Source organism: Coturnix japonica, chromosome 20 (assembly GCF_001577835.2).
Source record: "Coturnix japonica isolate 7356 chromosome 20, Coturnix japonica 2.1, whole genome shotgun sequence".
Taxonomy (NCBI): domain Eukaryota; kingdom Metazoa; phylum Chordata; class Aves; order Galliformes; family Phasianidae; genus Coturnix; species Coturnix japonica.
In genome coordinates this window covers 10,126,832-10,147,866 of record NC_029535.1, presented here as the reverse complement: position 1 = coordinate 10,147,866, position 21,035 = coordinate 10,126,832, and the positions used below count along the sequence as shown (strand labels likewise).

The following is a 21,035-nucleotide window of genomic DNA, read 5'->3' as shown; positions in this document are numbered from 1 at the left end:
TGACTCCGGCGGCCGCCCAAGATGGCGTCGTGTCCGCGGCGCCTGAGGAGGGAGCGGCGCTGGTAGCGGTGCTGGGAGCGGGAGGCGGCGGTGTCGCTCCGGGCTCTCGGCTGCCAGCGGCCCTCGGGCCTCTCGCGTGCGACGAGGAGGGCTATGAGCGTTGTGAGCCGCGTCTCTGGTGCCCGCTGAAGGTGCAGCCCGCCCGGCCATGGCTCTGAGGGAGCTGAAAGTTTGTCTGCTGGGGGTGAGTGCTCTGTGCGGGGCACGGCGGAGGGAGGGAGTTGACCGTCCGCCCCGCGCCTTTCGATGCGGGGATCGCGGCCTGTGGCGGCTCTGAGTGCCCGGCCCTGCCCTACTGAGCGATGGGCCGCGGCCCCGACGGAGCTGGGGCTGCTCTCGGTAACGACTGTCCGGCCCCGGCAGCGGGGAGCAGAGCTGAGGGACGGGGCTGCTCGCGGGATGATGCTGCTGCAGTGTCTCAGCGTTATCGTCTGAAAAGGAACAGAGGAGGCCAGGGCAGCTGGTGAGCGCTTTCATGCTTCCCAAGCAGGCCGAGTAGAGCTTGGAGGTCACAAATATCCCAAATCAAACTCGAAAGAGAGGGATGGAAGCAGAACTTTATTTGTTTAACGGTATATGCAGCTTTTGAAAGTGCTTTAAGTGTAGCAGTGGGAAAGGAGGAGACTTGGAGCAAAGTGACGCCGAAGTTTCAAAATCTCTGGAAGGAGCTGAGCATTGCTACAGGGCTGCTGTGGGAAGTGATGGAGTGCCCTGAATCCCATCCTGTGGCTCCCAGGTGGCCCCACTGCCCTTCAGAGAGAAAGCTGTGCTTTCCTGTGCTCACCATGATATGAAACAAGCTGGGGCAATGCAGTTACTGTCTGCTTTGCATTCACCCTGTCCTGTAAGTGTTTCCTTGTCTAAGAAGAGGAAGCGCCGAAGAGAACTGCTTCTCAAACTCCTAGACATACCTACTATTGTTTATTTTTTAACAATCAAGTTGATGGTACAAATACAAACGTGACATGAAATTTTTTATGTGATATTTCCTCTTCTTCCACTTACGACCCTGTGAAGTTGTATTTTAAACATGTCTCAGGTGTGTGTCATAGCAGACATCTCAGGCCTTTCATTAAGCAGGGTGGGACGGCATTAGTCAGAAGCTGAAATGTGTGTGTCACATCTGTATAATTCCACGTGCTGGATTGGCTTACAAAGGTGGAGTGCCAAATTCAGTTTCTGTGTATGCTGCTAATTGTGGTAGAAGGTCTTTCTCTGCTCAAGTTCATTCATGGTTTGTGTACACCTTTAGGGGGCCAATGGAAGGTTGAATGACTGATAATAAGGAATAGATTTTTCTAGTTAACAAAGAAGATAATAGCTGAAATATTTCTGAACCTCTAACTTCACTGAGATTCTCTGCAGATTGTGCTATTCCTACAAAATATTGCAAGATGGGAGGACAAAAAGAGTTGTGTACAGCAAATTATATCTCTTTCATGTTTCTGTTCTATTTTAGGACACTGGTGTGGGCAAATCAAGTATCGTGTGGAGATTTGTGGAGGATAGCTTTGATCCCAACATCAACCCAACAATAGGGTAAGAAACGAAGTAAAGTTTTCATTTGTAAGATCTGGACCCATATTGTGTTGCTGATGTCAGCTACTAAAATCCTGTTAGGAGTGTTCTACTTCAGGTGCTTCTGCTATGTGAACAACATGCGTTTCTCCTAGTCTATTCTTAAATGTTGAAGTCTGATTATAATGCAAGTGTGGCCTTCTTTTTTGAGTAAGTTACAATATCAAGTCTCCAAGGCTTTTGCAGATATTAATATATTAAATCAGGTGATAGTTCTTCTCATTAATTCAGTTTAATGTTATACATTGACATGCTGTACCTATTCCCTTAAGTAACTGAAGAAGTTGCTAGTGCTGCTGGTATCACAGCTAAGGGTTTTTTACGGGTTAGCCTCAGAGGAGCAGTGATACTGAGCTCAGAACTTCAAATAGGTAAGAAGGAGGACATCAGGAATTGACATCAGGAATTCCTGGAGTGGTTGAAAGTTTTTCTGATGGTTTCTTTTGCTGTTTTTATTTTATTTTCAAAATGTCTTATGAGCTGCTCTGCTCAGAAGCAATTCTTTACTTACAGGAGGACATGACTTGATGCTGAGAAGTGTGGGGGGCAGTGCATCTTCCTGTCTCAGGTGCCACACAGCCTCTATTACAGCTTTGATCAAAAAGATTCTGCTGATTAGATATCAGCTACATCTCATTCTGTCCTTCTAAAGAATGTGGTTTCCTTGATCTTTCTCTCTTTTCACTCTATTCCTCACTGCTTTCTCCTTCCTGTTTTTTTCAGTATAAATACTGGTATCAAACTGCAAGATGTTCTGTAGAAATTATGTTTTTATTTCAGTTTTCTTGTTAACAGAGGTAGCCCTTGAGATAGATTGCTGGATTATCTTGTTATGCTTTCAAGGACTGAACATTCTTGGCTCTCAGGCTAGCTACAAGTATGTTCTTTTTTGGAAGACAGTGAAACTGCTGTGGGGATAGTAGTTGTGGTGCTGTTTCCTTAAGCCAAAGGACAACCTGTTCTAAACATTTAAGTTTAGTGTGTGCAGAAAGTTAAAACCTACTGCTCACAGTGACATCAGCTACAAGTAAAACTCCCTGTTGAGACAGGCGCTACTGAAAGATCAGTTTACTTTTGTATTACGTCAGGATTTCTGAAATTTTGGGCACCTGATTTCATTCCTGACTGTCCAGATACTTTAAAAAACAGAAATAAAAACGTTTTCTTTTTTTATAGTTTAGTCTGCTAAATAGCTGGTCAGTACGGGTGGTATCAGCACAGGCCTAAAGTTATCAGTCGTGCTCATGCACGCAGATCCTGTTTGTTTAGATGCTGTGGTTTTTTCCTTGTTTTTTATTTTTAATTTAAATAATAATAATAAATCTGCTTAACTAGTAGGCGTCCAGGTGTGGTAACAGAATCATAGGCTTTGCGGAGGTGAGGAGTGCTTATTTATTTTTGTGGGATGCTCTGTTTAGTAGTTAGATGTGTGTGACCATACATTTACGTTGACCGAGTTAAACCTCGGAGTAACCTGGTATGAATTTGCGTTCTCCTCGATTTATACAGTTCGGGGATTCCTGTGGATTTTTGAAGTGACAGACTATAAGTCTGTGTCTTTTGGTGATCTTGATAAATTAAATGGTCAAAGGATTTTGTATTTTAGTACTTTGCAATGGTAATATAATTGATCAAAACCTTCCATATGCTGGACTGTGTGAAGTTAATAAATAAATTTGATGATTGGATTTTTGCTAGACCATGCTTTTATTTCCTAATTGAGACCAGGAGGTAGAAGTGAGGACTAGAGAGAGGAGTTTTAGAGCATCTTACAAAGCTAAAGGTGAGAACTAAAACAATATTTCCTCCTGGGTATTTGAGTGCATGAGATATGATCTTATGTTTCCTGTCCTGTTTTCACAGTTCTAAGAATATATGAGCAATCATACTTCACTATGATTAATTCATGCTTCAAATTTGAATGTGGGCAGCCTGGAGAAACCCTGTTAGAATTTTGGATATTCTGTGCTGTCAATGCTGGGGGCATTTCATGCTGCTGCTGCAGAATCTTGTCTCACTCTTTATATCACTACTGAATGAATATAATACAGGTGTTTGTGGAATTATGGCCGTTTGATTTAAATTGAATGTACTGGTATGGTTTGGTTTGTAGAACCAGAGAAGTTGTCAGTGGGAGTCTAATTCAGGAAGTGATGCTTAATTTCCAGCAATCTTAAAGAAACCAAACTCCTTTGCACTTTTCAACAGATGTTCCTATCCATTTCTTTACTCATTGCTAAAATAAACCTAACTTATTCCATTTAAAGAAATTGTAGTTTCTTTGTAGGGATGCTGCGATCATATATTTAGGTTCTTAAACGAACAAAAATCTGCATTCAGCGTGTTCTTTTTCTAATAAAAATGGCTACAGGTTACAGACTCAGGAAAGACCTTTCTCTTTTAAAATATTAGGTCTGTGAGTTTCCTGCTCTTGGGATATACTCTGATTCACGTTAAGCAGATCGAGCAAAACACAGAAGTAGTTCAAAATGTTGCTGTAATACACTGGAAGCTGGGGGGCAGAGGCATTTGAAGAAGAGAATTTTCTTTTGTTTTCTAGATCTGCAGGAGCCTCTGCAGGCTGAAATATATAATGACAGGCAGGTTATGGGAGCTGTACAGAGTGGAGACGGCGAGTGAGTTACTGTTGATGTCTGTCCCCTTAACACCTACAAGTGGAGATAAGACTCTCCTGTGCTGTACTCCTGAGTGTGGAATGATGAAGAATTCATTTGAGTTTTAGTACTGAGATGTTAAATGGAAAAAAAAAAAAAGCTGCTGCTGAGGGTTAAGCTTTGATCTCTTACCCTCCAAAGGCGTCCTGTACACATTTAGATAATTTGTGGTAACAATTCCTTCTTTTAAGAAAAGTGTTATTGAGGAAGCTGACCTTTCTGACTTTTTTTTTTTTTTGGTCATCATAGATTTTTTAGTTTTGTCAAAAGGTTTACAGCCTGCATGCTTGGCTCTTCTGGTTTGTTAGTTGAACTTCGGTCACATCTAGGGAGGAATAGCAATTTAATTGAAATATAAACCTGTTGAACAGTTCATGGTGGTTTTTTTCTAAGGTGACATGTTTTGGCATATTTTCCAGAGCCTCATTTATGACCAAGACTGTACAGTATCAAAATGAGCTGCATAAATTCCTAATTTGGGATACAGCTGGACAAGAGCGGGTAAGTAGCATCAATATCTTTCATCCTGTCTTCAAATACAGTTCTGATTACAGTTTGGGATGGTTTTTACCCCTACCCAAACCACAAAGAGGGGTAAGAAATTGTCATGTAAAGGCTCATTTATTCCTGTGCAGTTGTTTGACCTTCAGGAGTTCTGGTGAAACTGACTTGCTGGATTTTTAGTGTGCCAACAGTCCTGATGTCTAGAAAGTCACTCTAGTATATTTGTATTGCATTCAGAACTCTAGATTCCGAATGACTACAGGTTTCCTCCCAGCAGCATGAGATAAAGCCAACTTTCATCATCAGGGCTATGTCATGTTATCAAAGATGTCCCAGTCCTATTTTCAGAAATCAGTCAGCATTTACTGTTAATAGTTTGCCTTATGTGAACATCACGGCTCGTTCTGAAATGGTAGTGTTTGAATGTGAGTCTTCTGAGCAGTATAATACAACTTTTGAGAGAGTGGTACTCTTCAACAGAAAGCTTTACAAATGTGCCTGCAACAACTTGGCAGGAAGCATCCATTACGTATTAGCATTCCATCCTGTTTGGATTCAGCATGCTACAATCTGAGGAAGCTCTCTGTACATGACCGGTACGTTCCGTGTCTTTCTGTTTTTAGACAGAGTGCTATCTCTTTACTTTTCTTCTATTCAAGTTGTGTGGTGTTATTGTTGCTGGTGTTGTTTTTTTTTTTAAATCAAAAAAGGAAGGATGACTTAACCTGGCTCCTGTGATTTCTCTAAGGCCTATTCCACACCTGAGAGAAGTTTCTGTGGGGGCCACATATTTCTAAGGAAAAGCCAGTACTGTCACTTACTGCAGGTCACAGCTGATCTGTATACATGCCTTGTGCTGAAATCTGTTGCATGGTTTTCTGGCTTTGAAGCACATCTGACAGTGTATCGTGGAAAGAATCCCATTTGTAGTGGTCTGGAGCACCAACGATGTCCAAACCATTCATGGAATGGTAAACTCTAAGGAGTTATGATACTTATAAACACAACTACTGGTCCTGGCTTTTGGAGGAGCGCCTTCTGTTTTCTACTTCTAAATCCCATTAGTAAACTCGTTGGGGGCAGCCTCTGGTTCTAAATAGTTTCAGGGAGTGGCAAACTAGCATTGCTCTGTGCTGGAGATGTTCACTCATTCACTGGACATACAGCTACACACATACACCATATTTGTTCTCTCATTTCTTCCTCACTGAGTGAAGTCAGCAGAAGGCTATTTAAAGGAGTTAGGATTCTGTAGAAATTATATCTTAGTTCTGTCAAAATGCTCATCAGTCAGGATGGCAAGCTGAAGTCTTTGAAAACAGCAAAAGGAAAATTTAGTATTTCTGGAAACATCTGTTTTGTTAATGTATTTTATCTGCTCACTGCTCTTAAGTGGAAAAATGTATTTAAGTGTTAGCAGGCAGGAAATGAGGGTACTACAAAATCACCGAGCGAAAGTTGGTTTGTTCCCAAAGTAAACAGTCAAGTAATCAAAAAGCCAAATTGCAACCAGTCCAAGCGGTGGTTTACCAAATATGTTTCCCTTTACGTTTTAGTATTTGTGGAGGGGAGGGATTATACCCCAGTGTGAACTGAATGTCTGCCTGTGTTTCCCTTTCCCACTAATAAATATTTTTCTATAGTGAACTTTGTGTTCAAAATACTGTTTCCTAAACAAAATTTGAGAGCCAAATGTAAATTGTCTGGAATTCTCCCTTATAGCAAAACTTTTGTGATTTATAATATTGCTCTCAGTTGAACTGTACTAAGCAAAAGGAAATTGATGTTTTATAGGAACCAAATAGGTCTTCATGAAAATCTGTGTTTTATTCATGACTTTTAGTTTAGTCAAACTCTAGTTAGGCTGCTTGCTTTTTATGGCAGGTGTGCTGCTGATCCCCAAGCTATTTATTGGTTGGCCTTCATATAATACTTCTATGGAAGCTTGCATATTCTATTGTGCTGGTTCTCTGCAAAGAAAACCTTTGTGCTAATGTTAAATTTAAAAACAATTTTCTCTCTTATTAGTATTAAGAAGCAAATTCTGGAGGTCAGTGAAAAATCAGATTCATAATATATTTTATTTTTTTTTTTAGTTTCGTGCATTAGCCCCAATGTACTATAGAGGGTCAGCAGCTGCCATTATAGTTTATGACATCACAAAAGAGGTAAGAAATTCAGTATGTGTGTGTATATATATGCATTTTTTTACTCAGCATTACCAATTCTTTTTGTGTTATGAAGCAGCTCTGGTTCCTAATTCTGCTTTGTTTTTTTTTTTCTGTGCCACATCAGGAAACATTCTCAACATTAAAGAATTGGGTTAAAGAGCTTCGACAACACGGACCTCCAAACATTGTTGTAGCTATTGCAGGAAATAAATGTGATCTTAACGACGTAAGGTAAATAACTGTTGTCAGTTTGGAGCCTTAGTTTCAGAGGCAGGTTCATAGTGTTAAAGATGCTATTTTTAAGATTTCAAAGCTAGTAAAAGATTTAGAGCAATTTAAGCTTTTTTTTGCGCTGTCATTATAGTTTCACAAGGAGACTGAGCCGTGTCAACTGCCGAAAAATTGGGTTAGTTTGCCTTTGTTTTCCTTGCCCACATCTTCCTCTTTGCTGGTGTGAATACCTGTGTGATTTAGCACTAAATCGGGCTGTAAAATTGATCTAGATTAAAACTAACCAATTTTAAAAAGGAAAACTTATCCACGTGTATTTCACTTGCTCACAGCATGATAACTTGCTGTGGGGGTAGCAGGGTTAGGAATGAGATGTTTACAGCGAGACAGGATTACCTTTCTGGTGGCAGTGCCAAGTTACACAAGCTTAAAACCACCTATGAAACTACAGTGTAATACAAGCAGTTTACCACCTTTTATAAGAAGTACTCCTGTCAATCTGTAGCACCTCATTTTGTTATGAAAAGCGTCAAGGCTGTTGGAAAGCATTGTGTAGGTTTTTCTGACTTGCTTGTTCAGGTGCCTTCCCTCACTGCTTAAACATTAGGGTGGAATTGGCTGTGGTTGAATGGTTGCAGGGAGTGGGAAAAGTTTTTGAGAAACTTTATGAACAGCCAAACTTTAAGCAGGCCTGTATTAAAAACAAAAGACGCCTTTTATTATTCGTATCCAGGTTAAATAATCCAGAATTCAGAACGAAGGTGTGTGCACACTCCTTGTTTTTAGCTTTCATTGGAAAAGGTACTGCAGCTGCTGTCTCAAGGGAGACAGATGGTGATGTGTTTAAAGAACCTCTGCAAAGTTGGTATAGTTGTACAAATTATTCCTATGTTTTAGTTACTTAGCATGCTGTAATAACTTGATAGAAATAGCGTGTCCCTTGGAATCAGTATGGAATAAAATTATCTATGTGCCAATTGTAAGGCATGCAGTATTAAGTCTCACACTTATTTCTTGGTACTTAGCTGGAATTGTAAATCATGTACATACTGCAATTGAAGCCAATGAGTAAGATTCTTTGTGAGAGTATTTGAGACACTGACCACTTTTCGTGTCTTGATGTCCTAAGTCTCTTGTTACTGAAAGTAGTTATGTGTTTTTGAAACATTATGTAAAGATACGTAGAGCATAGGCTTCTCTTTATTTGCTGGGCTTTGGTTTGGTTTTATTTTCTGTTGTTGAAGGAAATACTGCACTAGCAACTTGCCTGCTTAAGGCTGTAAAATATTTCTTTTCACTTCTTGGCTCTGTAGTTGTGTGCACAGTCGAAGTAAGTTCCTGTTCGCATCTATGTCTTCATTGCTTCGAGTAAACTAAATGCCGTACTAATGATCTGTGCAGCACTGAGTGATGCCTGGTTTTCTAAGCAGCTGTAGGAAATCATTGGATTAGGGGAATGTACAGGAGGGTCTTTTCAATGCATCTGAAACTTGTATGTGTGGAAAAAATAAACCACTCCCAATGATTGATTGCAGACCTACACTTAGAGTAGTCTGGAATGAAACTCCATTGTCATGTCAGATGGCTTTGTTAGTTTGATTATGCTTTAGTGATGATCCTGCCCCGAAGCAAGGAGACAGCACAGAGTGAAAAATGAGTATCAATTTCAGGGTGGGGGAGCAGGGTGATGCAAAACAGATAATAGAAAATATTCATTAAACATGACACTCAGAAGTTTATCAGTCTTTTAAAGTTCTGAATTATGTATTTTTCTACATTCAGTTCTTTCTTTGCTTCTTTTCAGGGAAGTCATGGAAAAAGATGCTAAAGACTATGCAGATTCCATTCATGCAATATTTGTAGAGACAAGTGCGAAAAATGCAATAAACATTAATGAACTCTTTATAGAAATTAGTAAGTATTTAAACAGGTAGTGGGTTTTCTTCTGAAGGAAGCTCAAGTAGAAATGTGATTCTGTCTGTTTTTTGTGCTATTTAGCCAAGAGTGTGCTGATTTAAGTATTGCATCCAAGTACGCATACTAACTGCAAAATGAGCTGTATATATTTTTCCTCATCTAATGATTTATGTAAAGTCCCTACATGGAACCTTCATGTTCTCTAGTGCTGCCAGATTAATAGCAGTCAGTATCACTATGTCTGTTATTGGATGATTCAGTTAATACTTCCAAGGTTATGGAAGGGACAGTAAATGGTGTGGCGAATATCCGAACTTCATACAGCTGATAAAATTAATTGAATTCTCACTTTTAGTGCTTGTACTTAGTCCCGACTAATGCATTTTCGAAAACATAAGAATTGAAATTAGTAATTTACTGCCTAGGAAATAATACACAGTGTGTGGATTTTCTACCAGTATTTCTGTGATACCTCACTTTTCAATTAAATGGCAAATCATTTCTGTCTCATTCATGGTAGAGAATGAAGGCAAACACTTTTCCGTGTGTGAATGAAAAGCAGTGTTCCTAAATGAATACAGTATTATCTGTAGGATATATTTCAGGCAGCAGCACCAGGGTACAGATAATGTGTTTCTCAAACAAAAACAGACGTTTGTTGTTCTTGTAAGCAGGTCAGTATATTGAAGCTGAAGTCAGAAGTATGTGCTATATATAAGCTTCATGGTTTATTGACTTTAATAGTTGTTCTCTGTACTCTAAAAATTTCTGCTGATTAAGGTATGGAATAATTTCTTAAATCCCTCTCGAGAAGAATGCTCAACCAGGAATGGTCAGCTTTGAAATGTTTGCTGGGGTGACTAAAGCAGCTATTCTTAGAAGCTTTTCGGTGTTAAGCCTGGTGCAGGTGGTCTGCTGGGAAAAGACAGGTCAAGAGCAGAGAGTTTCCATAAGGTATTGCATCCTACAGAGCATATTCTCTGGGTTCTTCTGTGATTTAGATCTCTAAGACAAGATTAGCCTGAAGTGTGAAGTTAGCTTAATGCTGCCTCACTTTTCTTTTGTGGTTCCATACCTCCAGCAGACACGGTATAGACTGTTAACTGCCATTCTTCTGTTATGCATTAATGACCTAACATATGCTGAATGAATAGAATTAGTTTCAAATATGTTTGCCATAAATGTCTTTTTCTGCCTCCTTGTAGGTCGTAGAATTCCATCAACTGACACCAACCCCCCGTCTAGTGGTAAGGGCTTCAAACTTAGAAGACAGCCGTCGGTGACAAAGCGCAGCTGCTGTTGACTGATCCATTTGAAAATCAGACTTGTTTATACAGTAGGTGGTCTTGGAAGTTAATAGTTCACGTTGGATTTATATTATCAGTCTTAGATCTCTATCTGCTGGTGTTCATACGCCAACGGTCCAGTAAAAATGGACCAGTTCATCTGACATCTGTATGCTCGCAGAAAAGACTGCCATCGTATGTCAGCCTGTTTACTTACAAAAAGTTGTAGTATCTCTTGCATTCAAAGGGAATCCATCATCACTTCTTTGGCCTTGCTTAAAAGGAAGCTGACTATGAATGGTTGAACTGAAATGTTTAGTAGTTTTGTAATCGAGATTGTGTTTTTGTAAAAAGGGAAACGAGCACTTTTGTGGGACTTGGGGGGGAGGTGGAAGGAGTCTGGATTTTGAAGGTTAATGAGATGGCGTTTCTTCCTTTTCTTCAGTGAGCCTTATTTGAAACGTAAGTGTAGCTAATCCAAAGTGCAATGGGACAGTTGGTTTTGAGGTGGCTACAGAATAAGCAAATGAAGGCAGATAACAGTCAAATCAGTCCGTCCACTCCCCAGAGCCCATTTGCACTTTTTATTTAAAGATAAGCAGTGGGGGTGGGGACGCATACAACAGATCTTAAACCAAGGACAATCTTTCTGTGCTGAATTTGAGGCAAACTGATATGCTTATAGGCATCTTCTTGTTCTTACTGTTTTTGACGTTGTTGGTCGAAGAAAGCCTAAATGTAGTTCTGACTAAATGAAGTGATTACTGACTAAAAGCAGATGCTGTAAACAGATGCTTCCAATAGTTCTGATAAGACTTAAAAGGTCTGGGGGAGAACATTTAACTGTTTAGCATGTGTAAAGTGTTCATATAATATTTATGAGACCAGTGTTTAAAATACTATAAGTTATGTGAAAACAGTCTTTTAAAAATAGCAGTCTTATTCACTCCTTCCATTCCACACCTATGGGTGCACTCCTGGGGTTCTCCATCAGGTTTTTTTCTCCAGCATCTTTTAGATATTGTTGCTGTAATTTCATCCAGAGACAGGCTAAAATTAGTTCTCTTTAAATCACGTTTGAAAGGTCCAATAGAGGCTGCTATTGGTACAGAGTGAGGTCTGTCTGAACAGGTTTTCACCTGTGTTGCACCCAGTCTTTCTTGTTTTGGGCACAAGTACAAATAAAAAGTAACCTTAAGACACGTGGTGATGTAGATCATTGCTTCTCTAGTTCCTGGGCTTTTTTACCTGCTAGGGTTGGGTTTGTGATTCTTTTCTTGTTTTTGTGGTGGCTTTTCCTTCTTCCTTTCTCTCTCTCTCTCTTTTTTTTTTTCTTCTTGTTTTTTATTCAATGCTTACCTTATATTGTGTTGGTTTAAGTTTGCATGCAATTAAACCATAGATTGACCATACATTTTTGTGCTTTTTTTTATTTTATTTTCACTTCTTTGTTTCCTACTGGCACTACTGAAGTTCTTCAAAGGTCTTAAGTACGTACTAATAAAGCTTTAGTTAAGCTTTAGTCTGAAAATGAGGGCTGTTCTGTTTGCAGTCTGGCTTTCTATCATCTGAAGTATTTTCTCTGAAGGAATCACAGAAAAGATTTAGTAAATGGAAGGACTTGTAATTCAGATCAGTTTGCACTATCCAAAGTTCTTGTAGAGCTATTATGGAGCAAAACAGCCAAACTATTGGGATGAGATTTTTAATTGTATGATCTAATGAAATATGGGGACTACATTTTGTTTTGACCACGCCCTTGCTCGATTATGCCTTCTTTGCCACAGCTGCACGGGTTTCATGCTGACAGAATGCTTAGGAAGTCTTTATTTTCATTAAAAGGCTGTTTGAAACCTTCTTGAAATGATGGGCCTTAACAAAGCTGGTAGAGGCAAAAAACAGTCAGTATTTGGCCTTATGTTGATACTTTGTTGTGTGTCGTTGAAAGCTAATGGTGTATGAACAGAAAATGGTACTCCTGCAAAATGCATTATGAGAAGGCTTTTGGAACTTGCTGCTTTTTGTTATTGGTTTTCAGCACGGAATAAAACTTGAGTTCAAATCTTTTTTTCAATGAAATAATGAAGTGGTCTAATCGTATTTATCCAACATTTATTGACTTGAGAAGAAAATATTGAATTGTAGGCTAGACTGAAACTGTGCTCATATAGAGGTTGCTGTAGCTGTAACTCCAGACAGGGAGTTGCAGTTCTGATTTTGAAGGGCTCCAGTTAATGTACCCATGGAAAAGGCCATTATTTCAGATTGCCCAGATGTTGAAGTGAGGCAGCTTCTAAAGACTGTGCCTGTGTAAAATGACAGACCGTTCATGTAAGTTGGTTTGAGCCAAGATAACTGTTTGTTGATCAGTAGGCTTTAGCTGCAAGCTGATGTGCAGTCCTCTCTAGATGAGACACACATGTTCAACGTCTCATTTTTGTTGGAGGAAAATGGATTCTTCTGTATTAGTTTTAGGCCATCTGCTGACTGAAATTAATTACATTTTGTCCTAACATAACTTCTCTGTTTGAAGGCAGATTAGCCTTTGAGTGTTTGAAGTGCTGATAATCAACCATTTCAACTAACTTCTTAATTTTGTTAAGGAGTTGTTGAAATAGTGGAATAAAACTGTAGTCCTGAGGTTTGCCTTTAATGAATGGCACTTGTCACAGAGTCCAGGTTTTAAAATGCTATAAAAGGGAAGTGATTGCTGCACAAAGTTTTATGAAGGGGCAGACATCAGATATGTAGGAGGTAATGAGCTGTGTGTCATATCATTGATCCAGAGCATTTTTTTTAGCTGACAGAGTATTACCATTTCCACTTCTTAACAATACCAACTCTCCCTCACAAAAGTACAGATGTGTACAAAAATGTCCTTTGATAAATAGTTTATTATTTCGTTTTGGAGCTACTTCAATGTGCTGCCTGTGTTTTGTAGGGAGTCTTCATCATTCCCTATAAATTCTCAGTCTCTTAAAGGACCTGTAATGCTCTTGATCTGTGCTGAGTAGTTTTGTAGTATATTTTATATACGTGTTCAAAGCTGACATGCTAAATGCCTTAGACAGGTGAAATGTGGATGCTTGTGCTTAACAAAACGGAGGCATTTAGTAGCCAAACCACTGAAACTTGCAATAGGTGCTTTAAAAAGTTCTAGGAGAATTCTGACAACTTTTGCTGTTGACAGGGAGGCAAAGACTTTTTATACTGTCAGACACATGTTGAAGCAAAACAAATCATTGCACTTTAAATCCCTCCTGACTTCAGTGAGACCTTTTCTCTAAGTATCAGGCAGTTAACAGCTTACAGGGGTGTTCAGCTTAAACTCATTTTTAATCTGTCGGTGTGTGTAGTACCAGTATTACCAGCCTGTTCAAGAAAAGATATTGATATGTTGGGAGGAGAGTAAGAGGAGAGGAGCCAGTGTCTTCTTACTGATCTGGAATTGAGGTCCCCTAGTCTGGCCATGGGAAATGCACTGGAAATTATCGTCTTGATTAAAGCTACATTTTAATTATTAAAAAAATAATAATAATTTTTAATTTCTTGAATGGTTTAAAAATTAGCACTAACAAGCTTTATTGTTTTGATGCTAATCCTAAATTGTTCCTCAACATTAGTGTTAATATTCATTATAGCCTATTGAGTATTAGCTGGGAAAGGAAATTTTATTGATGTTTGAATGGATTTCTTGTGAAACTGTCTTTAGTGTTTGGTAACGGAGTCTTTGTGGTGTGCAATGTCAGTAATCTGCAAAGACTGCCTTGGGAATTGAGGGTTTACGGGACAGCAGCAGTCTAAGCTTTGTGGCAGGTGACTGCAGGGAGAGCCTCACTTGTAAGTAGCAATACCTACATAAAGTGAAAAATGTTGCAAGCATGGGGAGAGTCTGAACACCCAAATAATTTAAGCTTCTTTACTGCCTATTAAAAAAAGCTTCAGGAGTCTCTCTTAAACGCTTTTTGTGGCTCATCTTTTTTGTAGACAAGAGATAGGGATAAGTTTTCTTAGCAGGGAGTTGTTTTGCAGTGATCTGAGACCCTACAGTGAGGCAGTTTCTTAAAGCATTACAGTTCTATGCTTAGAAATAAGCTTTTCAAAGATCTGCAAGAAATTCTCCAGAGAGGTCTTAACATCTGGACTTAATTTACCAAAGGCCATGGTAGTCTGGGGACGTTCCTACTGCCCGGGAGATGGCCAGTGTTTATACCCCTCTGCAAGGACATGAGGGAAGACCCAGGAAGCTACAGACCTGCAGTCTAACCTTGGTCCCTGGAAAAATTATGGAGAAGACTACTGTTCAGCCAGTGCCCTGAGTACTGTTGAAAGGCTCTTAGAGGGCAGAAAAAAGCTTTTGTCAGGCATAGACAATGTGAGTTCACGCAGGCTTTGCCTCTGTACTTTGATCTCCTTCAATGACAAGCCAACTGCTTGGTCTGTGGGGGAAAGGCAGTAGATGTAATAAGACCTTTGTTACTGTCCCTCTCAGCATCCTTCTGGACAAACTGTCCCACCAAGCTGATAAACTGGTTCAATGGTAGAACCTGAGTTTGTAGTGGATGGAGCTACATCTGGTCGGCAACCAGTCCCTAGCAATGTTCCCAGGGCTTGCTTCTAGAGCCAGTTCTGTTCGATCATTTTATCAACAGTCTAGGTGCAGGAGTGGAATGCGATCTCAGCACATTTGCTGCTGACAATAAACTGGGAGGTGCTCGTGCCTGGAGGACAGGAGACCTTGCAGAGGGATTAGATAGATTGGAGCATTGGGCAATCAGCAGTGGCATGAATTTCAGCAACAGTAGAACACTGGGTGTTGCACTTGTGACAGAGCAGTGTCATATGCAGGTACAGACTGGGAGACAAGTAGCTGGAGAGAGCAGCTCAGCAGAAAGGGACCTGGGAGTGCTGGTGACAGCAGGCTCAGCATGAGCCAGCAGTGTCCTGGCAGCCAAGAGGGCAAACTGTTATGGAGTGCTTTACACACAGCATAGCTAGCTGGTCAAAAGGTGCATCTCCTGCCATATTTAGAGTTGGTGTGGCCTCACTGTGGATATTGTGTGCAGCTCTGGGCTCTGCAAGTTCTTATCAGTGTATCCAAATGGGCTCAGGAATCTTTGATCCAGTGATTGATGCTTGTTACTGGCATTGGAGAACCACAGACAAGACTGAGAGGGGATCTTACCTACCATCATCAGGGCGGATGACAAGTGACTTTTTTCAGTGGTGCCCAGCGACAGGACATGGGGCAGTGGGCAAAATGGGAGCACAGGGAGTTCCATATGAAATTGAGAAAATAGTTGTTTAATTTGAGGGTGAGGGAATGCTGGAACAGCTGCCCAGAGAAGTCTCCTGTGGAGATGCTCAAATCCTGCCTGAATGCTTTTCTGTGCTTTAAATCTTGCTTAGCCCTGAAGTGGTCAGGCAGTTCAACTCAATGATTTTTTAGGTCCTCTACAACTGAGCTATTCTGTGTTCACATCACATCTCTATTAATAGATCACATCCCTGCTAATGTTAGGCAACAGAAAATTCACAGACGATACTGTTGTCAATTACTAATCTAACATTTCTTAGCAGTGTTTTAGAACAAGAATGTCAGCTGACCTTTTCAGAGTTGTAGGAGTCCAGCAGGTCAAAAGAAATAAGCTTGAAACTGTATCTTTGTTTCTTACCAAGTATTCAATTGCCAAAACGTAACTCTGTAACTGTTAGGCCTTCTGACCTCAATACTTGTTTTTAAAATAATTCCTCTTGATCTTCTGGTGGTCTCTGAAAATTTGCACACAAACTTTTTCTTATCAGTGAGGATCAAAAATGTTTGATCTGCAGAAATCGAATAAGCATTACCAGACTGTCCATGAAGTGTCACTGATCCTTAGGGCTTCTGAGGGATATAAGACTATCCCGCATCCTGAGCGTATTGATGAGCTTCGTCTCTGACATGTTAAAGTTCTCCTTTCCTTCTGTCCTTCCCCTCACATTTTCCCCTCCCAACCCTGAATTTTTAAGTGCACCTGCTGTAAGCAGCTATTTCAAAATACTTCCAGGTGTTCTAGTAGCTCAGTGATTTGATGCCTCTTGTTTTATGTGGAAAATCAAGGCACTAAGATGAGTCTGTCCCCTAAAAATGGGTGCAACATTTACTGAAACTGTCCTTATTCTAAAACAGAAAATCCCTGGAAGAAATGGTTCTGCTCTTCTCAATGCATCATCCTGCTTTAAGTTTTCACTTAAACACTAACTGTTTTGTTCAAGGAAGGTGGGTTTTTCTTTGTTTTATTCCTGTCAATGTTTTTTTTTTTAACATGAATTACCAAACAAACCAACTGCTACTCCTGTTGTAATGCTGAAGGATACAGACAAGCTTTTCTGCTGTCCTTGTCATTTATATGGACAGAAGACACCATCCAGTTGTTGCACTTTGGTTTGCTGCATCTCAGACCCATTGATAAAGTCACTGCTGCTTTCTTGCCTCATTTTCACTCTTGTCACAGTGTGAATTTCCTATTATTAAATCCGTTATGTTTTCTTGACTATTTGTTGTTTGTTTCCTTCTGGGATTTAGCCAAGAAAAGGTGTCGAGTGTCTTTTCCTCAAAAGTTTGAGCAGCAAATATTTGTGAACAAAATGGTCACCTCTTAATGATTTCATAAAGCTGCACTAAGAAATCATAGCAGCTGAGACATGTACCACTGGGACATGCTTCACTGTACTAGGTAAGAGGGCAAAAATCACAGTCATCTGGAGGAAGTGAATTATTGTAATGCCCAAACAGCATCATGTGAAGTACAGAAGTGATCGACTTCTTTTGTACTTGGTATTTCTGAATGTAGTGCATCCAGCAATGGAACTGTGACACAGTGAATTGACATAAGACAAAGAAATGGAGGATATTTAGATGTAAGACACTTCAGGCTTCTTGGCAGTGCTCCCCATTGCACCCTCTCATTCCCCAGTATGGTGAAGAAAAAAGGGAATTGTTCTGGAAGTGTCTAAACAAGAACTACACATTTGCATTTGTGTATTCAGGGCACAGGAATAACCTGACATACATTTAGCTCTTGCGGTGTAATACACATATGCCTGTAAAATTAAGCGTGAAGGTTAACTTTTGACTCAGCAGTTCTTGTCCCTCTTAAGAACGATCTGCCTTCTCCTTGCAGTATTGGGTTAACCTGCTAAAAAGATGGAAGGGTCTGTGCCTTCTTACTGTAGTGTCTCTTACTGAAACAAACTAAAGCCGCTCAAAGTTACAGAGCATTTGCAGCACTGTAAACTGCACAAATTTATTACCATTGCTTCACTGCATGAAACGCAGTCAGGTCACGAGTGATGAAATCTTACAGTGATGAGTTCCCCAGCTAATGAATGTTCTGAGACTTTTCTAGTCTTCTCTTGGGCTGGTCCCGAGGGTGTGTACAGGTTTGTCTGTATTGTTGGTTTGTAGATGCTAATGAGGAAAACCAGGCTTTTGTTTTCTCCTTCTGGTTTGTGTTGTTATACTCCCATGTAGTGCATAGAATGACAATTAAGAAATGTTGGTTTGGCATAATGTAAACGGCATTTTTGGCTTATGCATTCATAATAAACTTTTCTAGTGTAATAACATGCTGAATCACTACCAGTCTGATGTATTGTGCAAAAAAGGTGTAAACATTTTATTAATAAAAAGCTTTGTTTATAAACGTGCTGACCTTGTTTGAGTGGTTCCAAAATCCTCAGTGTTGTCAAAAGTCGGAATAGAATTGTGGGAGAGGAAGGTTAAGCAATACCACTGCAAAGTGGATGTAAGTGATAGTTCACGTAGCTGTTTTCCAAGAGCTATCACTAGCGATCATTTAAAAGCTGATGGTTTTCCATGGTTTATGTATACACAGACGGACAAAAGACGAGCTTGTGCAGAAAGGGACAAGGAAAAAATGGCAGAGAGAATGCAGCTTTTGTCTCGTGCTTCCTTCCTTTGCAGCATGATGGCTGAGGAACTGCAGGCCACACACAGCCTTGTCAGCTTGTGCGAGGCCTGACAGATTCTAATGGGATCAAGTTATTTAATACATTGCGTTTAGCTTAGACTGCATCAAAAGCTGAATTCTTGACTGCTTAGACCAGGTTTCTGTCAATCAGAATGTGAAGTGCTTTTAATATCTGCACAGTGTTCTGGGGGGCTGCTGTGCTTAAAAGGGTTCTGTTCTGATTTGCTGCTTGCTTGCTTCCTCTTTTTCTTTGTGGTTGCTTTAAGCTGCTTTTGTTATGTACAGCACAGAAATATGGGCTTGCCTAGAGTTATCTCCCTTGTCTTGTTTGGTGATTAAAAGATGTAGTTTTATTGTTTCAATGTGTGATGCAATGTAACATGTTGACAGCAGCCTTCAAAGGCATAAGCCCCCCAGAATCCTGCTCCTAAAACTGCTCCTTCACCTGAAATACCTGTATCCTGGTTTTCATTTAATGTGGATAGAGACTTCCATAGAATTTAAAGTAAAAGAGAAGTGTTCTTTAAAACCGCTGCTGTCCAAAGCTTCCTTAGTGCCTTTCAGAGTTCCCCAGTGGCATTCATCCCAATCTGCCCCTTCTGTTAATCAGAAATGCATGTTGGCAACGTGTGCCTTCCAGCCTTGGAGTGGCTGATCTGTTAATGAGATGAAGGTTGTTTTGTTAACTGACAACGGTGCGGCATTGCAGGTGATTTTGTGACACGGATCCATTTCAGTTACTCTGGTCTGAACGATACTGACTGTGTGCACATTTACATACAACCAGAAAACTACTTTCATTAGACTTGCTAAGTTGTCCACTTTGCATAAAAAACCTGCTGTGTTCTATATGTGTTTCAGCATGGATGAACACAGGGGAGTCCTCGCTATCCAAGCAGGTAAGTTCAGAGCTGCTCAGTGCAATCTGCTCTTATAAGGTGCTCCAGCCTGGCGTAGCCTTTAGCATCCAACACTGAAGGCTGTACTTTATATTGTCAGAAAAAGCAGAACGTGGAAGGGTGCAGGCAGCAATGCTGAGCTGTTGTTTGCTTTGGGGACTTTTATTACGTATGACTGTACGTTGTATAAGGTTTCCTCTGTCTTATTTCTCATTACGTTCCAATTAACTTGCATATATATATATATAAAGCTTATCTCTTTCTACCAATTACTTGGGATGTTTATGGACAGCTGTGTTTTATAGCGCAGGGAGAGAATCTGTTTATAAAAGTAAAACAATCAAAGAGATGACATGGAAGAGGATCATGTTTCCAGAATATCAGCCAAGAAAAAACTCTACTCCAAAATGTGAGTGAACTGAATCACTTCTTAATTTGAGGTCTAATAAAATCTTATGACATAATCTGTAGTTTATAGTATAAATTAGACTCCTCAAAATAACAAAAATAATAAGGACGTCCTGGGCTCCAAATCTAATAAAGTAGAATAGCACAGATATATAAAAAAAACCCCTAACCAACTCACATATGTGATGTTGTGACCACTTTTTCTCCAACACAGAGAAGGAAGTTATGGTAGAGCAGCAGTTATGGATATTTAAGCATGTTGCTACCTAACAACTCCTGCCGTATTTATTGGCTAGAAAGTGTTACCAAGTTTCATTTGCATGATGTAAAATGAAGTTGTACTAAATACATACGGGGGGTTATTTTGGTGTGGAATGAAAGTAGTTGCAACAACCACAAAGGATGAAACGTGTTTGTAGGTGACACTGGGTGAAAAACAAGGATTCTCATGGACAAGAGCAGCTGAAGTGTTGATGTGGTATAAATACTGCAGACATACTGTGCAGGCTTCCTTACAGCACTGAATGTCATCGTCCCATTTAGTGGTGTTAATTTTAACGTGTCCATCAGTCATTTGCATTGCCAGCAGTGCCGACGGCCCTTTTATTCCAGTTCTTTTTAACCATTTTTTGTCTTTTTTTTTTTGGCAAACAATTAGGAAACCATTAACTTGTATTGAAGCAATCAGGTTTTAGGACCTTAAAGCCGTGGTCCTGCTCCGTCTGGTGTGTTACAGAAACAGATTATGGATTCTTATGAACTTCTGGAATGTTGAAGAGGAGTGGGTCTGGAGGACGTAAGCTGCTGTACTGCCCTGGCCTGAGGCCACCAATAAAGCAGTATTTCATTTCAGACCAACCTGTACATTTAAGTTATTTTATAGAGTGTTTTCTAGCGTTTACTCTTGGAGAGCCTTAAACCCACTGCGCTGACTTTAATGATGCTTTTATTCATGACCAAGGTAGCGTTTCCTAGCGCTTGATGCCAGTTTCCCAGTCCCGTTCCGCTCCTGCCCTGCACTCACGCCCTCGTTCCCTTCGGCTCTCATTGCGTGCACAGCCGCTCTCTGACGCTGCGGGTCGGGCGCTGCTCGGCCCGTCGTTGTTCTTTCCCTTATCGTGGAGGAGCGCTCGGGAGCAGCTGAGTCACTGGCGGCCCCGCAGCGCTGCTCGGACATTGCCACGCCCGGGGGTCCGAACAGAACCGGGTGCTAAAGCGGCACCAGCACCTCCATGATAACTGAACCGCGTGGGTTATTCCTGCCCTGCCCTCACCCCGTCCGGCTGCACCCAGCTCCCATCCCTGCTCCCCTCCGTCCCCTCCGCCCGCC

The 21,035-nt window shown here is 40.5% G+C and overlaps 1 protein-coding gene across 2 annotated transcripts; it reads left to right on the top strand.

Moving 5' to 3' along the window:
* Positions 1-6: 6 nt before the first annotated feature.
* On the top strand, positions 7-18,114 carry RAB22A (RAB22A, member RAS oncogene family). Of its 2 annotated transcripts, none has more exons than XM_015881759.2 (7): positions 7-244; positions 1,520-1,599; positions 4,733-4,814; positions 6,914-6,985; positions 7,113-7,219; positions 9,024-9,133; positions 10,342-18,114. In XM_015881759.2, exons 1-7 carry the CDS (start codon positions 209-211, stop codon positions 10,437-10,439), a joined length of 585 nt encoding a protein of 194 aa, XP_015737245.1. In that variant the 5' UTR covers positions 7-208; the 3' UTR covers positions 10,440-18,114. The 2 variants fall into 2 exon arrangements, with proteins under 2 accessions (XP_015737245.1, XP_015737247.1); XM_015881761.2 differs by lacking the exon at positions 7-244 and adding an exon at positions 2,152-2,206 and having other exon boundaries at positions 1,554-1,599.
* The last annotated feature ends 2,921 nt before the right edge of the window (positions 18,115-21,035 follow it).